The sequence below is a fragment of the Copadichromis virginalis genome, linkage group LG13 (genome assembly GCF_057382275.1).
Source record: "Copadichromis virginalis isolate Kocher_CV1m ecotype Utaka linkage group LG13, C_Virginalis_male_GT1.1, whole genome shotgun sequence".
In the NCBI taxonomy this organism is placed as follows: Eukaryota; Metazoa; Chordata; class Actinopteri; order Cichliformes; family Cichlidae; genus Copadichromis; species Copadichromis virginalis.
The window spans coordinates 23,084,938-23,107,463 of record NC_140630.1 but is presented as its reverse complement, the minus strand read 5'-3'; the positions used below and the strand labels follow the sequence as shown (position 1 = coordinate 23,107,463).

Genomic DNA, 22,526 nt, shown 5'->3' with positions numbered 1-22,526 from the left:
CAAAACAAAAGCTGGTGCAGATCTTTTCCCCAACAGCACGAAGGCTAAAAGTGTTAAGATAAAGTTGAATTTTGATGTAGAAGGCTCAGAGGAAAGTGAGAAACTAATGTATGCAGGATTACCCGCTCCAGCACAGCAAGGAAGTTTCAGAGGACGGAAGGATAAAAGTAGAGATATGTGTTTTTATTGTGGCTCAGTTTTCCAGCAGCCGCAGACACCCAGAGCAAAAATGAATTTGTGTATTTCATTTAACATAAAGGGTGAAATGTTTGCTGACACTGATAACAGCTTATGTTTTCTCTGCCCTATGTACCGACATGATGGAGAAGGAACAGACTCTGTGTCAGCTGGACCCTCAGCAGAGAATGAACTCAACATCCTTTTTGTCCGGTACTCTATGTCACACACTGTGCCAAAAAAATGTGTACAGACGCCACTACCAGGTAATCCCATGACTGGGAGCCACACTTATGTTTCTCTCACACTGTTCAACAACATGATAACTGCTCACACAAGTGAAGGTCAAACAGTGATTTTGTTACATAACTCAGACATAGGTTATGATATAACTACACCATGTCGTCACATAGATCTAACCTACCCTATCGACTGTACTATTTCTGCACTTACATTGCCAGCTGAATACCAGAATATGACATTGTGGTCTAAAAGTGAGAATGATATAGGATTTATTGACTGTACACTTTATCACGTACACCTATTAAAACACAACAAGCCAGTATATGTCAAGCAACATCCCATTTCCACGGAAAAAGCCGCAGCCCTAGATGTCATGATAGGAGATTTATTGACTACAGGAGTAATAAAGCCCACACTCCTGTCAATCCTGTGCCAAAGCCTAACAAACCTGGCGTATGGCGTTTCATACAAGACTTAAGGCAAATTAATGCAGTCAACATTCCTCTGCCACCTCTCGTTTCAGATGTTCACAGCATATTGACATGCATTGCATACACACTTTACCGTGGTGGATTTATGCTCCGCTCCTTTTTCTCAGTACCTGTGCATGAAGACACACAGCCGTTATTTGCATTCACACATAGAAATAAGCAGTACACTTGGACTCGTTTGCCCCAAGGCATGATAGACAGCTCTGCTGCTTTCTCAATGGTGCTTCATTCCTCCAGAGGGCTGTACTCTGATCCAGTATGTAGATGATCTCCTCCTCTGTGCTGAAAGTGAAAAACTATGTCAAACTGCTACACACATGCTTCTCCAGCACCTCCAAAAGACTGGCCACAAAGCATCAGCAAAGAAAATGCAGTACTGTCAGACTTCTGTTCAATATTTGGGATTCACACTGTCTCACGGAAAACGTTCCATGACTGCAGACAGGGTCAAAGCTGTGACCTCCGTCCCTCGTCCCACTACACAGAAGGAAATGTCGTCCTTCTTAGGCATGGTGAACTATTGCAGACAGTGGATACCAGACTGTTCTTTTCATGACCACATTCTGCGTGACTGTTGTAAAAAAGAGAAGCCTCCTCGAATACTGTGATCCACAGAAATGACTGTCTCTTTCAATGCATTAAAGGGAGTGCTGACCTCCGCCACTCAAAGGTGCTGCCTGAATTGTTCAGGGAATGCCGGCCTGCCTGAGGGCAGTAGCAGCTTGCTCTATCATGATAAGGGACTGCGAGAAGCTCACACTCTCACATGACACTATTCTACACACCAATCACCAGGTCACGACCATTCTAGCAAACATAACTACACAACATATGCAAATCTCACCATAAAAGCGAGCAGCACACCCAATTCGCCAGCACATTTATTGATCCTATGCTGTGTTCTTCTGACCGACAGGATGGCTCAGACAGGCTTGACGATCATGACTGCATGACACGTATACAGGAATCCACAGCATCACGTCCAGATTTAGAGCAAACACCTATCCCAGACTCAGCCACGGTTTATGTGGACGGGTCCTGTTCAAGGCCGAGTGACAACTCATTTCTTTGTGGCTATTCAGTGGTAACAGTGCCTGACATCATACTAGAGGCTCACTCATTACCATTTCACTCAGCACAAAAAGCAGAGCTCATGGCTTTAATACGCGCCTGTGAGCTCCATTTGGATAAGCGTATGACAATTTACACAGACAGCCGCTATGCATTTGGCGTCGTACATGACTTTGGCACATTGTGGAGACAGAGAGGATTTAGATCTGCTGATGGAAAATAAATTGCTAAATTCTGATTTTGTTCAAAGACTTTTTCAGGCTATACAGCTGCCATCGGCCGTTGCAGTTGTAAAAACGAAAGGACACAGTACAGCTGACACAGACGAAGCAACAGGTAATGCCTTAGCAGACGTGACAGCCAAGGCTGCAGCTGCATCACAGCTCCCACCTCCGCAGGAAGTATTATCTGTGCCCCTACAGCTGCCACTTGTTACACTCCCAGACTATTTAGAAACAAATGTTGATTTAGAATTTATACAAGAGCAAGCCTCTGCATGTGATTACACCTGTTGGGAGAATAATGACTGTACCATAGATGACAGAGATGGCTTATACAAAATCTTAAGGGTTTGATTGCCCTCCCATATTCCCTGATGCCAGTCCTTGCCCGACATTTTCACTGTGTGAGTCATGTCGGACAAAGAGGGGTAATAGGGGCAATAAAATCAAGATTTGTAATTGAGAAAACATCACATGCAGTAAAAGCATATTAGCAACCTGTCTAACATGTGCACGAACTAATGTAGGAAAACCAAAAGCAAAACATCAGCATTTACCACAACCAGATTTTCCATTTCATACATTATGACTCCATCTGCAGTAACCAAATTATCTCCATTTGAAATAAGACTATTTCCAACACCATGGTCAGCTTCCAGAGGGGCACCGCTAGTAGAAGGTGATGTATATTGCATTGTCCACTGATGTTCACAACCTGGTAGAAAAACTGAATAATAACTATCAGAAAGTTTGTCTCTCTCAGCTTTTCCCCTCCACAGTTCCACCAGTGGAGACAAGGAGATGCATGTTGGAGAAGTCACTAAAACCAAGGACTCTCTGGGAGGCCGCGCGTGTTCCAGCCCCAGACTGTACTTGCAGTGACGAGAACCAGCATCCTAACAGACGGACAACCTCAGTGGATTCATGCCAGCAGGGTTAAGACCAGCCCCACCAAACCACCTAAGGCGTCGGATCAAGTAGATGACGTCTCCGGCGAGCCAGCGCCCGGATTCAATACACCTATAGATGACGACTCAGGCGAGCCAGCGCCCGGATCCAATACACCTACACACACACAATCACTGATTAACACACAACGCCGGAAAGAGCCAAGACTCAGAAAGCCCTTTGATCCCCCGCCTGAACAACAACAAGGTACTCGAACATCCAGCAGGAACAGAAAGCCTAGAGTACCACACAATGTCTAACCTGATAAAGCTAGACTCGTTTCATCCTGATAATGGAGAAAATGAAATGCCCATTGTCATCACACGACGCTTATACGGTGTCTCTCGAACCTGGGACCAGGCCAGGAGACGACTAAAGAACTGTCTTTTTTATATATTTAGGTTATTAATCATATCTACTGCATTAACCTTAGGATTTTTATTTACTATTTCGTATTGTAAAGTGCAACCCTGTTCACATTTCTGCAAGCCACATTTTCAATGATAACCCATATAGCTACCAGTACAGCTACTTCAATGTATTTGCAATTAGCACAAATTGATCCTGAGGATGTGCCAGATGTTACCAATGATGTTCCTGATGTGTATATTGAACATTAGGTTGTGAACTATTACATTTTATGATTTGCTTTTTATATTATGTTATTACATTTGTGATTTTTCCTTTCTATTTGAGTTATTATTTTAAAAAATAATAAAAGAGGGGAACTGTTAGGTATTTTAGTACCATGGTAGCATTTACTGGATATTGTTTTATAGTGACATTATGCAGGAAAACTCTGTCATTCAATAAGGCCCCTTTGTTTTAGTTATTTTTCTCTTTGACCCAAGAATTGATGTGTGAGAATCACAGGCTGGTACAAGGTTGAAATACCACAGAGATCACTCCCTCAGCTACATTAGTTTCTTAATCTTTTAGACGCCTGTTGAAGGCCAAATGGTTTGTTTCAGATTTCACTAATGTAAGAACTCTTCGTTTTGTGCCTTGAAAATATGTCGCTGAGATAATCACAATTGTAGCTGAACTAATAAACTACACAAAGGATGCTTCTTCACCCATGGGCAGGAAGACGCTGCCTTATCTTGGTCTGTACTGGTTTAAACTGATAATCTGCTGTCTCATGAATTTTACCCTCTATATAAACTGTTGGACTTGTGAATAAAGTTGAGTCACTTTGGGAAGACAATCTAAAGCAGTCTCTGTTTTCTTGTTCTCCCAAGCTGCTCCCGAGCTCGTACTAACACGCTGAATGGCATGCTTGAATATTACTTGAGAATATATTTGACTGTGTTACAGACTAAGGGACATTCTCTGCTGATAGGTGAAGGTGCATTCTCTGCTGATAGACGTCCACGCCTCGAAGGAAGTCGATCCACGGATTAGGCCCTGGAAACCGTTTCCTTCAGTTGCGCCTTCTTCATTTATAAAAAATAGTATTCAAATGAATGCAACCCTCTTATTTATAAAAGTGTGATCACTTCTGGTCTGTTTCTTGGAGAAGACACTGTTTCCTTGGGGCTTGCTTTTGGTTCAAGCCAACTTCTCTGAATTTCATTTTGATATATTTGTCAAAATATGGTGTGAAATGTCCACTTTTCCCCTATTTCAGAATAGTAAAGAACCTTTCCACAACTTCCTGGATCAACTCCAAAAGTAATCTTATCTAAATAGGCTCAATCCCCACTTTTGATAACTTTTTGCCTAGAAACAATCAAATCAATCACATTACCTGCACAACAGAGACAATGATGTAAACTTTTGATAACATTAAAGCATTTAAAGGAGAAGTTTAAATAAAACAGAGCTGCACTGATTTGTACTCAGTAGCTTCGTATTGTTCATTAAGGTGCTTTCTTTAAGGGGGTCACCACACCGGATCATTAACCTCAATCCGAGTTTTGGCCACTCTGTTGTGGCATTATCCCGATCTGCATAAAGACTTTCTTCCTGGGTTCCTGACACAACCCTTTGCATTTATCTGGCTAAATCAGCTGTGAATCATAAAAAACAACTAACATTATAATTAAGTACAAACATTTCAAACTGAAGCTAATATGCTTCTAAAAATGGGGACAGTTTAGTACTTCATTAAAAACTGAGGGGAGCAAATAAAGCTAACTTGTCTGTGTAACCATGAGGTAGGCAAGACTGGACAACACGTTCTCACTCCCAACTCGTCAAACGTGTGACGCATGGTCAGGCTCCCTCTGCTGCACTTATGGACGCGCAGGGTACCCCTCTCGCGTCGGGAATTGACGTGAAGGGTCCTCCGATTGAAGAGATTGCCGGGAAGTGCCTGTTGTCGGTATATTTAGACATTTTCCAAATCACATTGTAGTGACGTATACAGAACACAATAAATTATATAATGTAAACAACTACCTGAAAAACAGGTAGAACGATACTTTTGTATCGTTTATTGCATTTACGGAGGGAGTGATGTATGCTGGGTAATGGCACAGCTAGCGACTGGGTGACTTTATTCACCCGCTTCGGCTGTTATCAGTCCATACATTAGCGTTATTAGCACAAACCAGTCCCATAGATATGGGCCATCTCCTGCTAGATTGTTCAGAAGGTTGTTCTCATCCATCCAGATGGAGGATCACTAACAGGAGCGTGGAAGACTCCAGAATCCACTCTGGCTGGAATCCGGTGGATATGCAGTGTTTACAGGTAAGACCATTTAAACGGACAGCATTTATAGAATGACTATTAAAAGTCAGCGAGTGTCAGTAATGTTAATGTGGTTATGTTAGTAATACACCGAGTGCTACTATAACAGCTTTAAGATGCATTTGTAGATATTATTACGTGTTTTACCGTCTTTATGGTGCTAGCTTAAAGTTACGGTGTAAACGTTAGCTTATATTGGAGGAAAGCTGTTACTGGTTAAACGATGTTAGCACAGAAATATTAGCTTCTGTCATGACTGATGAAGTTACTAGTTAATAAAGTTTTCAGTAAAGTGTTTAATCGCAGCCACAGATTGACAGCAAATATCTCGGTTAGCTTCAGTGCATCTATAATAAATATGTGCAAGTTTCAGTGCTTCGTTTAAACTGTATGATACTTGTACTGACCCAGGGTCAGTGTAAAATACAATCCTAGCTGTGTGAACAAAGCCTGGCTCCTTTAATCCTGCATCACAAACCTCAGGATGCAGGTTATTATTACTCTTTCCTGCTGGCACACCTGTCACACCTGAGAGTCAGCTAGAAACTTACAGTGACGTGGACATCATGCAAAGACTGCCAGACTCTGTAATACTGCAAATGATCAGTGAACACTAAACTTTAAACGGCACCTCTGTGTCTCTGTGTGCTGAACATCTAGGATTGAGTCAGGCTGCATTGACTGTGGGACTTTAATGTGTTAAAAGCAGGTTGAAGACGGCTCAGAAACATTTGAAGATTAAAATTTAGCATTATGGCTGCTGGTGGTTTGTAAAGCCTCTACTCAGCTGTATTTTTGTTACTAATTTATGTTTGTTGTTGTTTAACACAGATTTCAGAAGAGCAAATATGCTTAATAGTTTAACTAGATTTCATTTGTCAGTGTGGGACTGCTGAGTCACCTGAAGAACTCATTTCATTCATTCTCCACATGATGTTCATTTACAGAAATGTTTCACAGGAACTGATTCCTCCCAAAGGTTGAACTAGTGTGTTTCCATAGATTACCTCTGTATGAATGTACTTCTTAAATGAAGGCAAGTGTTTGTCCTGTTTTGTTCCTCAGGTACAGTACGTGATATCAAGGGCAGGCGGTCAACACTGGGGGAAGACAAGAAGCAGACGTACTTCCAAGAGGGAGCTGCAGTGAGGTCAGAGGTCAGAATCTGAAACAGCTCAGGTTTATATTTTAGAGGTTATAAAAAATCAAAATGTATTTATAAAGAAACCTTTAAATAATAGTCATAATTATGATTATTATAAGAAATATCAAACATTTAAGTGGATTTTCTGTTACACATATCGTGTTAGCCCTGCAATAAACTGGCAGCCTGTCTTTGTCCTGTATCAGCTGGGATAGGCTTCATCCTCCCGCAACCCTGAATTGGATACATTGTATTCCAATTATGTAATCTGATCATTTACAAACTCAAGGTTTATAATCAAAATGTAAGTAATAATTATAAAATGGGAAAGCAGAAATAAGTGTGACATGAATGTAAATGTGTGAGCTGACATAGAGGACAGCTACATGTAGTCTGAAAAACCTTTGTTGTCAAGTTTGCTGGTATATCAGCACGAGATCTTCTTACATAGAAGAGACATTAAAGTCTCTAACTCAGTGAAGCATTATTGGTCCCGTCTGTTTGGATAAATATAGTAAGTTGATGTATGTCCATTTATTGACACATTTTCTTAAGTGCTTATCCAGCTCAGGATCACAGTGGAGCTGCAGCTGGATATGTTCACTAAATAAACCTTACAAAAGTCAACAATAAACCTGCATCCATGTACGTTGTTGTCCACAGGATGAGAAAATCAAACTGGAAGACTGTGGAACATGTTAATAAATGTTTGTGTGTTTATGCCTGTGTCTTTCACAGGAGGCGCTGGAAGGTTTCCCTAATAGTTCCTGGTGAATCAAAGCAGAACCATAAAGGTTGCTGGATTGCATGATGGCCTTACCCCTGAGCAGTCATCCTGTTACAGGAGGAACCAGTTAGAAGCTGTTTTCAAAGTAGCTGAGCAGATTTCATCTCAAGTAAGCAATTAAGTGTTTGTTCGTTTGTTCTGCCACTTAAAGAGCATTTAAGGACGTCTTTCGAGTGTCCAGTTGAATTAATTCTACTGGCTCTCATGGTCATTTGTGATTATAGACATATTTTTCATGTTCATCCAGCTATTTAGTAAATTCTATCTATTTAGTAATATCCGTCAGCTATAAAATGTAATATAAATATAAAAATATCTAAATATCTCCTGTCCTTTATGTTTTAATGATGTAAGTCTGTTTACATTAGCATTCCTCACATATCAATGAGATGCTGTACAGTACAATCCTGCTGACACAGCAGAGGGATAACGACGGCTATTCAACATCGTTACACGACACATTCGAGCTGCATGATGCAGACAAAGTGACTAAATCATCTTTTTTGTGGTTTATTGTCTTCAAAGCAGCAGACAAAGCCGATTGCAGAAGATGTCGGAGAAGAACTTCAGGCCGTGGACTGAAAAGGTATTTTTTTCTTGTTATCAAAAGACATTTGGAGTGGCAGCTTCTACAACTGGTTGTGCTGAAGTAAAGCTTACAGTCTAAGAAATCACAGTGTTGATATTCAGCACAAAGAGAAAAGCTCACTTGTTTGAATTAATTTACAATCATAGTTTTATAAATTCTGATTGTAAACAGCTTTTACAGCTTTGATATTGTTTGACAATCGATATCAGGTGATAGGGTTTAATTTAAAGGTTTCTGTGTCCCAATGAGCTATTCACACTGATCAGTGTCAGTTTAACTGTAACACATTCATTATTTAGATTCAACAAAGAAATAACTGAATGTAAAAAATGGCAGCCCTCAGGCAGGTTTATAGAGATATATGCATGCATTATGAAATTTATGTATCCCAGATAATTGTTATACATCTAGTCATGGCAGACCCACCTCTTCCTCCCAAGTTAACTGCAACCCAAAAGAACTAGTGGGGCTATTTACACACTCACAACCAGTGTGGGGTAAAAAGAGCCACCAAAAAGCTGTCAGCCACAGATGTGCTAGAAGAGTTAGAAACTCTACTTATGGAGAAACTTTCTAAGTCTAACAGGGGACAGGTACTCCTGCCCAAATAACATGATATAACCCCACATACAGCCCAGCCATAAAATGAACCAAGTCATTTAGTTAAAGACAGCATGGGACCAAATGCATGTAACCAGCCTGCACCCACCTGACATTTCTTCCTCCTGAATTAAATGAATGAATGGATGAAAGTTAAATGACTACAAACCTAAAGCCACTAGTTCCCACACTGGAGCTCCCTGACACTGTGTGTTAACCGTATTTAGCTTGTATCAACAGTTGTAACAGGCTAAGCCACCTGAGACACTGCATTGAATGATTGTTCCTGTCTTAATGGTTTCAGCTCAGATGTTCTGCTTTTTCCTTTCAGTAGATCAAAGCAGCTCGTGCTCCTTCTGCTTCCAATTTAGAAGAAGAAGAAGGCGAAGGCTTCAGCGAAGTGGCGTTCATGGTCTCAGTGAACAGTCATGGTCACACACTGCATGTGGTTTTAAAAGCAACATGTCTGTTCACCACAACAATGGAGATGTGTAATATTAGTGCAGCTACGGTTTGTTCTTGAACATCAGTTCTGTTTTCTACTTTGATCACTTAGACCAAAAAAGTGTTGTTTTCAGATTCTTTCTTTTACATCTATAAAGCACCTGCTCATTTTTTATTACAATTAGTTTCACATGAATGTTAGTGTTTCCTTTATGATCTTTTAATGCTTACACCACACTGTACATGTCTACATTAGAGACATTTCTGTTACCTGTGTCTGTTGACTCGGAGCTGTGAAATGTTCTTTTATTTGATACACAATATGAAGCTCATAATTTTCTTACAAATAAAACTCTAATGACAAACATGAACAGCTGTGCTTATTTCTGAGACATGAGTTTTTGAATGTGTTCATATTTAGACAGTGTGCATCTGTCTGCTGAAACTGTAATGGTGAACCTGAGGTGATGGTCAACAGAAGGCAAATATATACAGTGGGGCAAAAAAGTATTTAGTCAGCCACCGATTGTGCAAGTTCCCCCACCTAAAATGATGACAGAGGTCAGTAATTTGCACCAGAGGTACACTTCAACTGTGAGAGACAGAATGTGAAAAAAAAAAATCCATGAATCCACATGGTAGGATTTGTAAAGAATTTATTCGTAAATCAGGGTGGAAAATAAGTATTTGGTCAATAACAAAAATACAACTCAATACTTTGTAACATAACCTTTGTTGGCAATAACAGAGGTCAAACGTTTACTATAGGTCTTTACCAGGTTTGCACACACAGTAGCTGGTATTTTGGCCCATTCTTCCATGCAGATCTTCTCGAGAGCAGTGATGTTTTGGGGCTGTCGCCGAGCAACACGGACTTTCAACTCCCGCCACAGATTTTCTATGGGGTTGAGGTCTGGAGACTGGCTAGGCCACTCCAGGACTTTCAAATGCTTCTTACGGAGCCACTCCTTTGTTGCCCGGGCGGTGTGTTTTGGATCATTGTCATGTTGGAAGACCCAGCCTCGTTTCATCTTCAAAGTTCTCACTGATGGAAGGAGGTTTTGGCTCAAAATCTCACGATACATGGCCCCATTCATTCTGTCCTTAACACGGATCAGTCGTCCTGTCCCCTTGGCAGAAAAACAGCCCCATAGCATGATGTTTCCACCCCCATGCTTCACAGTAGGTATGGTGTTCTTGGGATGCAACTCAGTATTCTTCTTCCTCCAAACACGACGAGTTGAGTTTATACCAAAAAGTTCTACTTTGGTTTCATCTGACCACATGACATTCTCCCAATCCTCTGCTGTATCATCCATGTGCTCTCTGGCAAACTTCAGACGGGCCTGGACATGCACTGGCTTCAGCAGCGGAACACGTCTGGCACTGCGGGATTTGATTCCCTGCCGTTGTAGTGTGTTACTGATGGTGACCTTTGTTACTTTGGTCCCAGCTCTCTGCAGGTCATTCACCAGGTCCCCCCGTGTGGTTCTGAGATCTTTGCTCACCGTTCTCATGATCATTTTGACCCCACGGGATGAGATCTTGCGTGGAGCCCCAGATCGAGGGAGATTATCAGTGGTCTTGTATGTCTTCCATTTTCTGATGATTGCTCCCACAGTTGATTTTTTCACACTAAGTTGCTTGCCTATTGTAGATTCACTCTTCCCAGTCTGGTGCAGGTCTACAATACTTTTCCTGGTGTCCTTCGAAAGCTCTTTGGTCTTGGCCATGGCGGAGTTTGGAGTCTGACTGTTTGAGGCTGTGGACAGGTGTCTTTTATACAGATGATGAGTTCAAACAGGTGCCATTCATACAGGTAACGAGTGGGGGACAGAAAAGCTTCTTACAGAAGACGTTACAGGTCTGTGAGAGCCAGAGATTTTCCTTGTTTGAGGTGACCAAATACTTATTTTCCACCCTAATTTACGAATAAATTCTTTACAAATCCTACCATGTGAATTCATGGATTTTTTTTTCACATTCTGTCTCTCACAGTTGAAGTGTACCTCTGGTGCAAATTACTGACCTCTGTCATCATTTTAAGTGGGGGAACTTGCACAATCGGTGGCTGACTAAATACTTTTTTGCCCCACTGTATCAATATAAAACAATATTGAAGTAATGTCTTTACCCTGTGCAGCGTGTGGACGCTGTGCACGCAATCACCTTATTCACTGTAGTAAACATGCCCCGCTACCTCACGTGACTGACTGTCTCCATGGTTACATCGTATATTATTAGCTATGTAAACAGCTTCCAAAGATACCGCCATAGCTCTCTGCAGCTGTAACACTTAAACACTTTGCAAATCATTTCATGTTTTTGATAGTTATGAAGACAGAATATGTTTCTAAGGTCATGCTAGGCGGTTGCTATGGTGGTTGCTGTGGACTTGGGTGGACCGCGTCCGATTCCTGTTATTAGCTGTCCGCCGCAGGAAGGCTGCGTTCCATTTACAAGTAGTGACAGTCTGCCGCAACTCGAACTCAAACCCCGCTTTGTTCTTTAATTATAGGCCTTTTATAGCCGTTCATGACACGCACACACACACATAAAGCACTTTGCCTCACCATGAGAATGCAAGTTTACCTAACCTAACCTTAAAGTATCTGATATAGGATAGAAAAATGAAGCAACCAGAGATTTAATGATGAAGACTCTGGGTTCTGTAGTTCACGTTTTACAGTCCTGAATGACTCTTTGCATATGATTCATTGAAGAGGAGTTTAGAATGCACTTTACATTTAGACTGTTGCTGTTTCATTTTTTACATTGTTGCCGTGTTATGTCATGAATAAGGTTCACCTGCTGGGGGTTTGATGGATCAGCTGGACAATACAGTCAAAGACAGACTTCATTCATCATATGCAAGAATCCTAGTTGGATTTTTGTTGTCACTCATGTTTTTGAACCAAATATTGAAAACAATTCTGACAGACTGGATACCTGGTCAGGGTGTACATTACCTTGTACTCAAGCATCCCAGAACAGAGCCCTGCCCCACCATGAGCCTGGGTGGATACGTGGTTATAATATAAAAGGACCGATACTGAATATGAATATTTCATGAAAATTGAATTATAATACAAATTAGTAATAAGGGTTTCTCTGCGCCCTTATCTACCCCATACTCAAAGAGCTGCGGGCAGAGAGGGTGACAGGCGAGGATGGCACTGAAGAGAAGATGCTGGGTTTCTGGAGTCTCCTGGTCCTGTCAGTATTAGTAGGATGCATCTGCTGTCTTCTCGTGGATGCTCACCTACCTTGACTCGTTCCAGCGTGGTATGGATTTCCCAACACTGCGGACAGTGGCCCACGTCAGAGACGTTTAATATTGATTACATATGTCTGAATTGCTAACCCTAACCCTAGCTCAACAGACCACAATGCCCTGGACTGTCAGTATTATTACATGCTGTGAACATATGTACCTTTGATCACAGTTTATGTTGTAAAAGAGAAGGAATATTGGAAAGAAAGATCAACATTGTGATATTATTTCTTCCAAACTGACCAGAAACATGCTTGTCAGACTCTCACAGCAAAGGATCAGACTCACTGTGCATGACAGCTCGGGCCAATGATGTCTGTCAGTTGTTTAGTGCTTCTGTACAGTTAGGGTCACCGTCTCTATTTCAGAATAATTAATATGCAGAAAACACTAAAAGTTGATTGTCTTCCAATATTCTAGCATAATTAAAAAACTTTGACTTTGTGAGTACATATTATTAGTCCTAATGCCAGTATGAGTCTTCATAACTCCTGCTTTGAAATACTGAACTTTAAAATTGACCTGATGAAAGATCATTTACAGTGGCACTCTGTCAGGATCATTCTGACTGTAAGATCACTGTATTAATCTGAATCCTTCTGAAATGTGCTGTGAATGAATGCTGATGCAACTCACTGTGGGAAAGCTGTTAATAAAAGGAATCTGTGACACATGCAACACATTCACAGAGGAAGAGGACACAAAGGGAGGACACGCAGAGGCTGTGTTAAAGTCAGAAATCCAAATCTTTATTAAAAAACAGGCGGCGGTTACAAACAGGAAGACAAGCAGTCCATCAAACAGTCTACAGGGTCAAACATTCAGAGAATTCAAACAGCAGTAAAAAATAACTGGACACTGAAAAACATAAAGCAATGTGTGACGCAATAGAAGGAAGCAGCGCAGTATATTCACTGAATTATCATCAATTACAAAAGAGAAAAAGGACGATTTCTAAGGATCATTTTCTTAAATGCAGTTAGAGTGTGGCTGGTAAAGATGGAAACATACAGAATGTAAACTGTGTGAGTTTGGTGAACTTTGTTAGTAACAAATGAGGTAAAAAAAAAACAAAACAGACAAAACACAGAAAGAGGCTCTCAGTATTCATTAATAATTAGAAAGAAAAATTCTGGTCGTGGATTTTTACAGTCTTAGTTCCGCTCGCTGTCATCATTATAATCATCATGATCAATGGCGAGGTCCTGAGGTGGGTGGGGCTGTCTCTGGTGATGTCACCATGAAGGAACAGCATCTGGCACGTGTTGGTGAAACATCCCAGTACACTGGTGTAGTTTCCTCTCCAGCTGTTTGACATGTGACACTTGAACATTAAGGGGAAGAAGAAGAAACAGTGTTAGGTCAGGTGACCACTTGGTTTCTAAAGTAACTGACAGGAAGTAACCAGGCCGTTAGAAATGGATGGCATGTGTTTAGAGTTACTGTAGTTGGGTAACTCTACTTACCAAAAGCAGCAGCACACAGATGAAGGATCAGATGCTGAATGTTGCAGGAACATGCTCATGTGTGGTGGTCATTCAGTGCTGCTCCGGCAGGTTAGACAGTCCAAGACTGATATGCTGCCCATCTGAGAGTTTGAAAACACACATGCAAAGATTTATTTTGTATTACAGTCAAAGTTGGATGTTCATTTTTGTCCTTTAAAAATGTTTGTGTATTTGAAAGCACTAACATTTAAGGATGACTCTAATCGTCTCTCTCTAAGAGTGTCTCCTTTAAAGGGGAGACAAGTGTATCCACTGATCCACGTCACTTTACCTGGATGATGACTCCTCTCTCCCTCACTCAGAAACACTCCTAATATAACCAAGCAAATAAATAATATTGAAGATTTACTTACATCATTACAAAAACAGCAAAAACATCTCCCTTTGATTCCATTTCTCCATTCCTGCTGAACATCAGGCAACAAATATCTCAATAAATCACAGTAAAATGTAAAGCACATGTTTTCTCTGCTTTGTCTAACCTCTGCAGAGCCTCTGTCAAGAAAAACATAACTGTAAGCATAAAACAAATATACATTCATAACACGTCACTGGACAAACCTCGGTCAGTTGATTTCCTCTGTGCAGTGCAGACGAGCATCAGTCAGTGAGTGACTCTGCTGGTTCTTCTGAGGAAACACCACCGTCTCTCCACACCGTCACCATCTGTGAGCACAAACTGCTGCTCTGCCAGCATGTAGGAATCACATATCACACACACAAGGGTGAAGAAACATCAGAGCTCAACTTTGGATACTTTAGATCTAAACAGATCAAAGCAACTCTTAGTTTCAACAATCAGTGAACAGACAAACAATGATACCAAACTGATTCTGTATGAATACAATATGGTATTTTCAATACAGCTGTCAAATTAATTTATTAAAACTAATACAGATATATGTATATTTCTTTTGATAAATTAGTTTGCTAAATTATAAGAATATATTTTTATTTTTTTTTCATTTAACAATTGCAACTGAAAGAAATTAAATATTGAACAAAAATATATTGTCACATTCTGAGCATGCTCAGCACGCTGACAGACTTGAAGTTGCTACAGATTTTAAGAAGTGATAATTATAGGGAAGAAACTTCTCTTTTTCATCCGTTTAATCAAACATTTGATGCCTCAGCTGTCTCAGTCTATAGCGTTCTGCAACTACAACTAACCTGAAGCTTGGATTTGGCTGCAGGTGCCCCTGTACATCCTTCTCAGCAGCACACATGTGGGTACCATTTAATCACACTTCTTCCTGAGCTTTGCTTCATCACAAGACCAAAGGTGGCATCCTGTGTCACAGTCTTATCATCATCCAGAAGAAACATTTGAAGAAACATCATGGAAAAGAAACATTTACGCGCCTCCTGGTTTTGTTTTCTGATCCTGCAAAAAGACTGAGGACAACAAAGCCCAGAGAACACGAGATACACAACATCCAACATTCAGACTCAACAGCCTCCATAAATGAAGAGCACCAGGTTGGTTCAGTTATAGTAGATATGAGCATACTTCACATTACTGGGTATGATTAATAATGAGGAGGCAAACTTTGAAGATGCAGAGCATGATGTCCCATCATCAGACTGTAAACAAACATCCACCAGGCTTCTTTGTTGGCAAAATTGATGATTCTCCGATCAGGGATCAGTAGAGTGTAGAAGCAGCAGTCACTGAAATATTACCGTTTCAGATAAGAAATCTAGCACATAAAAGCCAGGGTGGGAGGGATCTCTGCAAACTGACTTACCTCTGCAAGTGTGAAGCTCAACAAAAATCTGACTCTCCAGTCACAGACAAACAAAAAACTCCAGCTGGGAGATAGAAAACGCTGTCTGGGTCTTGCTGGATGTTGCTGGTCAGAGTCCCACATTAGCAGAGTGCTTCTTGGTCCCACTGACCCATGTGGACAGCGACTGTGGAGAACTGTTCTGGAAAACAGAGAAGAGAATTAAAATGACAAAAAGCCAAACAGGATTTCCACAAAGACTATCTTGGAATCAGCAATCAAAAAAATCACTGGTTCATATTTCAATTAAATATGAACAGGTTCCTCAAATGTACGCAGTTCAGATCTGATTTAAGTTAATTTCCTTCACACAGCACATTCGTCCAGGCTGACAGGTAAACATAGAATTAATCTCAGGTAACATGACTCATAGTAGAGATTCAGTAAGAAAGATTGCAGGCTCTAATATTATTACCACACAATCCAAGGACACACCAACAGCTCAGATTTGTAGAACTATTTAAACAAATGTCTTCTGAATATTCAATTCAGGTTCACAGTGGGGGGGGGGGGGGGGGGGGGGGGGGGGGGTCGTGGAATTTTTGAAATAAAGTCTGCAACACAGAAAGAGCTGTGATCAAGCTATTTATTACTGCGCCAACACACATCAAACATCACAGTTCAGTCATGTCAGCGCTGCCACAGAAGTTGTGCTCCTGCTCCTTTATGCATTCCAAGGAAGAGGGAGGAAGTTACAAACTGATCCTACCACACTTCAACGGATCAATGGTTAAGCTGTTTTGTGCCCTTGGCCTTATCAGCACCTGTAAAGGGAGTTGTTTTCTCAAACTGCTGACGCTGAAGTAAGTTCATCTAGTTTTAGAAACTTTCACTGAACAGTCTATAACAGTGTCACAACTAAGCATATGCATAAGCACTTAAATACTTAAAATGAGAATAACAGAACATTTCTATTACAGAGGCTAGAGCCTGTCCCAGTAGTCACAGGTAGAGCACACCTGGACAGGTCACCAGTCTGTCAGAGGACTAACACAGAGACAGACATCAGAGTAACAAATCTATTTAAAATTAATGTAAGTTTGCTGCAGCTGTATGTATGAACATGTGTTTCTGTGCTCACAGTCCACCTCTCAGGAACCTGCAGTTCACTTTTAGTCTACTTTAAACAGACCTCACAAAAGGCTGATGTGGCTGGATCAGTAGTCTGATTTAAGTACGATACCTTTGGCCAGGGATTACTCTGGTGCATCGCTTCACTGCAGTCTTACGTATTTTCCCCACACCTGAATAAAAAATACTGATATATACAAATAACAGCTTCAGCTGATGCAGCCTGACTCAATCCTAGATGTTCAGCACACAGAGACACAGAGGTGCCGTTTAAAGTTTAGTGTTAACCTGAGTCACTGATCATTTGCAGTATTACAGAGTCTGGCAGTCTTTGCATGATGTCCACGTCACTGTAAGTTTCTAGCTGACTCTCAGGTGTGACAGGTGTGCCAGCAGGAAAGAGTAATAATAACCTGCATCCTGAGGTTTGTGATGCAGGATTAAAGGAGCCAGGCTTTGTTCACACAGCTAGGATTGTATTTTACACTGACCCTGGGTCAGTACAAGTATCATACAGTTTAAACGAAGCACTGAAACTTGCACATATTTATTACAGATGCACTGAAGCTAACCGAGATATTTGCTGTCAATCTGTGGCTGCGATTAAACACTTTACTGAAAACTTTATTAACTGGTAACTTCATCAGTCATGACAGAAGCTAATATTTCTGTGCTAACATCGTTTAACCAGTAACAGCTTTCCTCCAATATAAGCTAACGTTTACACCGTAACTTTAAGCTAGCACCATAAAGACGGTAAAACACGTAATAATATCTACAAATGCATCTTAAAGCTGTTATAGTAGCACTCGGTGTATTACTAACATAACCACATTAACATTACTGACACTCGCTGACTTTTAATAGTCATTCTATAAATGCTGTCCGTTTAAATGGTCTTACCTGTAAACACTGTATATCCACCGGATTCCAGCCAGAGTGGATTCTGGAGTCTTCCCACGCTCCTGTTAGTGATCCTCCATCTGGATGGATGAGAACAACCTTCTGAACAATCTAGCAGGAGATGGCCCATATCTATGGGACTGGTTTGTGCTAATAACGCTAATGTATGGACTGATAACAGCCGAAGCGGGTGAATAAAGTCACCCAGTCGCTAGCTGTGCCATTACCCAGCATACATCACTCCCTCCGTAAATGCAATAAACGATACAAAAGTATCGTTCTACCTGTTTTTCAGGTAGTTGTTTATATTATATAATTTATTGTGTTCTGTATACGTCACTACAATGTGATTTGGAAAATGTCTAAATATACCGACAACAGGCACTTCCCGGCAATCTCTTCAATCGGAGGACCCTTCACGTCAATTCCCGACGCGAGAGGGGTACCCTGCGCGTCCATAAGTGCAGCAGAGGGAGCCTGACCATGCGTCACACGTTTGACGAGTTGGGAGTGAGAACGTGTTGGCTCACTGGATGTTTTCTTTTTTCGAGCACATGAAGACCAAAAAAAAAAAATGTTTTAACATGTTTATCAACCAAATGATCAAAATTACAAAAAAAATATCAGTTTATACTGTTTTGTTTTTATACGGTAAATATGGGTAACAGTGTGGACATGTTTCCTTTAATGCATTTGTGAAATATTGTAAAACATGAAATTTTTGTTTTGATGAAACAACGACACACAAGTTTGTTCTGGTAGATGATTTTTATCTCCAAAAAACAAAAAAACTCGCTGTAAGTTGTATGACTAGATGACCAACGAGGGGAACAAATCGAAAGGAATTAGGAGGGGGGGGCTCAGGCAATTCAGCAACACGACAGATTTAAAATACTTTTAAACATTTAAAAATTGTATAGAATATTATATTTATTTATTTTATTTATCCATATATTAATTTTAATATATAACTTATATTGGTAACTCAAGAAAAAACTAGATAGCTATGGACATGGCATTTTAGGCTACATTTGCTTTAAAAAAGTTTTTAAAATCTGTAATTATTATTGTCAAATTGAAAAAACAAATGATGGACAGTTTCTGTCATGGGGACTTACATGGTGGCACCAAATCTCTAAATTTCACAAATCTGAAAGTTAATCAACATCATTTACTATGTGAGCTATTCGTGGGGGCGGTGTTTTTGTGCCTCCTCTTCAACTTTAAGCCTCGAAAGTGTGAATCACTACCGCAGCCTTTAGAAACAATCCCAGCTAACGTTTCCGTCGTCGTGTAGACCCCCGACTTCCGATCACTTACCGAACTGTACGCTTCATTTTTTCCTGAGTGGAGAAAAATGGCTTTTGAGTTGTCCGAAGATCAGTTAAAAACAGCGGAAAACGAGCTGAAGAAATATTTACCCATGTCGCAGCAGGTATGCTCGGTTAAATCTGTTATATTTTTATTTCTACAAGGAACTGAATGTACTGCAAATAACCAACTACTGAATTAATTTAAGGTTTACGGTTTCCTGGTGATCAGAAACAGAGTCAGATCCGACCCTGTACGGGTTTTAGTGGACAGGTGGCCACAGTTCCGCGTCATTATGTGCAAACCACACGGTGAACAGGTACTGTCTGTGCAGGGGGGGCTTGCGTGCACACAATACATTGTTTAAATGCCAATACAGATCACGTGTCTATTTTTCTTCCAGAAGAGTGACCTCTTCAAAGATGCACTGCTTTTTGCAACTGATGCTGCTGTTCTAGAAGAAATCCTCAGCAAGTCATCTGTTTTTGACTGGAGCAAGTACTTTTGTGTTGGTAATGGCAACAAGCTCTCTTATTGTTTGCATTGTTACTGAATCAGTTCAAACTGTTTATTCGCTGGCTCCCACACTGCAGCCCTACATATGGCCACTGAAGTCTATTACTGCAAGTGATTTTCAATGAAATAATTAGACCAGCCAATGAAAAGTCATCCTAATGCCTGGTGTTTATGTACTTCTACCTTCAAAGTGGAATTATATCTTTCAAAATGGTATTGTCTTTCATTGTGTTCAAAGTGTTATGGTATGTCATTTAGTGATAGAAAGATATGGCACTGCAAAACAAAAAAAGTTGGGACACATCTATGGTTAAACTTTGCACTTCCCATGTTGGGAGCAAGTTAATCTTTAATAAATCATTTTTAAAGACAAAAACAGGTTCACATGTATAAGGTTTTGATTACTTGTGTTAAAGGAACCAGTGTTTCCCACACTGAGATATTCAAAGCAGTGGCATCAGCAAAGGGTGTACCCTGTAAAAGAGTGGCAAAATGTTACTTGATGACATTGGAAGATGTGAGCAGGCTTCCTCCTGTTGACAGGTATTATTTACACATACAAATATTTAATCATAACTTTTACGTCCTGATAATAATACAAGCTTTGCTCTGTTCCATGTCAGTTCAGGGATCTCAGTCAGCTCTCTTGATGAATCGCACATTGGCTTGGTGAGCCAAACGTGGAAGTTTGGAAAGGTCGATGTGGCCGTTGGGCTGATCCGCAACATGATTGCAAACTTCCCCTCCTGCTGCGTGCTGGATGCTGAAGGAAAGCCTGTATCCTGGATTCTGACCTATGCATCAGGCGCTATAGGAATGCTTTACACGCTGCCAGAGCACAGAGGGAAAGGCTATGCCAAAATCCTGGTCAGCAGCTTGGCCAAGAGGAATCATGCACTGGGCTACCCAGTTTACAGCTTCATAGAAGAGGAGAACGCTGTGTCCTACAGGCTCTTTGCAAACCTGGGCTTCACTGAAGATCCCTCTTACAGGGAAGCCTGGTTTGTAGTCAATGAATTTCAAATATTTCCATGAAGCACAGAATAAAAGTAAAAAAAAAAAAAATGCTACAGCTTTTTCTGTTCATAAGTTAAAGTCACAAGGTGAACTCAGTCTTTTAGAAAATAGTTGGAATAAAGACGATAGCCAGAATTTTGGGTTAATAGCTCTTTATTTGGCCCTCTTATTGCCCAGGAACATTTCTCTCGTTTATAAAAGGTGTGATCACTTTCACTTCTGGTCTGTCATCTATTTTGACTGTATGGGCTCTAAGTGTACAGTAAATCTCCTGGAAAAATTGCATTAAACCTGGACTGTAAAAATCAAAGAGTAAGTGAAGTAGGCGTTGATTGACAAAAATAATACAAACGTAGCAGTCCCAGACTGCGTACCACAGATAAAGATGATAATTACATGCATGTTCTGAGTGTTTGGATCCAGTAGGATCCACATCTGGATCTGAGTGAGTATGTGATTTCTTGGAGAAGACACTAATTCCTTGGGGCTTGCTTTGGGGTCAGAAAGGGCACCTGTAAGTAGCATTATTTTCAAGCTAACTTCTCCAAATTTCATTTTGATATATTTGTCATAATATGGTGTGAAATGTCCAATTTTCCCCTATTTCAGAATAGTAAAGAACCTTTCCACAACTTCCTGGATCAACTCCAAAAATAATCTTCTCTAAGTAGAATCAGTCCCCACCATTGATAACGTTTTGCTAAGAAACAATCAAATCAATCACATTACCTGCACAACAGTTTAAGGGGTTCACTACACCGGATCATTAACCTCAATCCGAGTTTTGGCCACTCTATTGTGGAATTATCCCGATCTGCATAAAGACTTTCTTCCTGGGTTCCTGACACAACCCTTTGCATTTATCTGGCTAAATCAGCTGTGAATCATAAAAAACAACTAACATTATAATTAAGTACAAACATTTCAAACTGAAGCTAATATGCTTCTAAAAATGGGGACAGTTTAGTACTTCATTAAAAACTGAGAGGAGCAAATAAAGCTAACTTGTCTGTGTAACCATGAGGTAGGCAAGACTGGAAGGTTCTCTCCTGTCTGTTGACCAAGGCTTGAGGAACCAGTTAATGTTCCCATCTGAGTAAATATGAGACAGTTATGTGATCTGCTGGTGAGGACAGCTGAGCGGGGTTAATTATGTTATAAGCGGAGTAATGAGGTGGAAGAAATTTATTTTATTTGGCAGCTTTATAAGCCAAAGCAGGGTCACCAAATTCAGTAAGGTGACCCAATAAAATGATTCCCCAGGCAATGAGGCTTACAATCAAACAACACAGGAGCCAGAAGATTTAACAAAAAGAACAATGAAAGTCGCTCTTGATGTTTGCTCTCTTGTATAACAATGATTAGCAAAAGTGTATCCTTCACAACTTCTCCTTTTCTTCTGCTGTTCAATAAAGAAGTGGTCTGTTGTTGGATGTCTTTCCCACGTATGATGCGCATTAATTTGCAAGTAATACTATCCATGGTTCTCCAAAGTAAAAGACATTTAATTGTTATCTTGGTGTCATTTATTACTGCTTCACGCACAAACACAAACACGCACACGCTGTACTTGCGTGTTCTCATTTATTTTCACCTGGTTAATCTAGGTTTAGGTACAGCACTTTTTAAAGTCCACTTTCTTTTTTTATCATTAAAATAAAGGGTTCAGATTCCTGAGAGAGGGTTTAGGGTCTCAGTGTTTTGGTGAAGTATTAGAGGCTACA

At 40.5% G+C, this 22,526-nt stretch overlaps 1 protein-coding gene and 2 long non-coding RNA genes across 14 annotated transcripts; 2 read left to right on the top strand and 1 right to left on the bottom strand.

Annotated features, from left to right (window-relative positions):
* The first annotated feature begins 4,583 nt into the window (after positions 1-4,583).
* Positions 4,584-9,779, top strand: LOC146695711 (uncharacterized). 4 transcript variants are annotated; one of them, XR_014923621.1, is made up of 6 exons: positions 4,584-5,477; positions 5,770-5,848; positions 6,914-7,005; positions 7,731-7,888; positions 8,308-8,365; positions 9,300-9,779. It is a non-coding gene; the product is annotated as an uncharacterized LOC146695711 (long non-coding RNA). The 4 variants fall into 4 exon arrangements; XR_014923622.1 differs by having other exon boundaries at positions 4,584-5,848; positions 6,914-6,998; XR_014923623.1 differs by having other exon boundaries at positions 4,584-5,848; positions 9,303-9,779.
* A 3,630-nt stretch (positions 9,780-13,409) lies between these two features.
* Positions 13,410-18,475, bottom strand: LOC146695710 (uncharacterized). Of its 8 annotated transcripts, none has more exons than XR_014923613.1 (7): positions 17,959-18,475; positions 15,946-16,126; positions 15,368-15,868; positions 14,756-14,876; positions 14,380-14,504; positions 14,153-14,274; positions 13,410-14,010 (listed from the first exon to the last, which is right to left on the bottom strand). It is a non-coding gene; the product is annotated as an uncharacterized LOC146695710 (long non-coding RNA). The 8 variants fall into 8 exon arrangements; XR_014923615.1 differs by having other exon boundaries at positions 15,368-16,126; positions 17,959-18,038; positions 18,331-18,475; XR_014923614.1 differs by having other exon boundaries at positions 14,756-14,881; positions 15,368-16,126.
* Positions 18,476-19,142: 667 nt separating this feature from the next.
* On the top strand, positions 19,143-22,316 carry LOC146695709 (glycine N-acyltransferase-like). Of its 2 annotated transcripts, none has more exons than XM_085478086.1 (5): positions 19,143-19,393; positions 19,478-19,588; positions 19,676-19,781; positions 20,202-20,328; positions 20,409-22,316. In XM_085478086.1, the coding sequence occupies exons 1-5, from the start codon at positions 19,316-19,318 to the stop codon at positions 20,818-20,820; spliced, it is 834 nt and encodes a 277-aa protein (XP_085334212.1). In that variant the 5' UTR covers positions 19,143-19,315; the 3' UTR covers positions 20,821-22,316. The 2 variants fall into 2 exon arrangements, with proteins under 2 accessions (XP_085334212.1, XP_085334211.1); XM_085478085.1 differs by having other exon boundaries at positions 19,673-19,781.
* Positions 22,317-22,526: the final 210 nt, after the last annotated feature.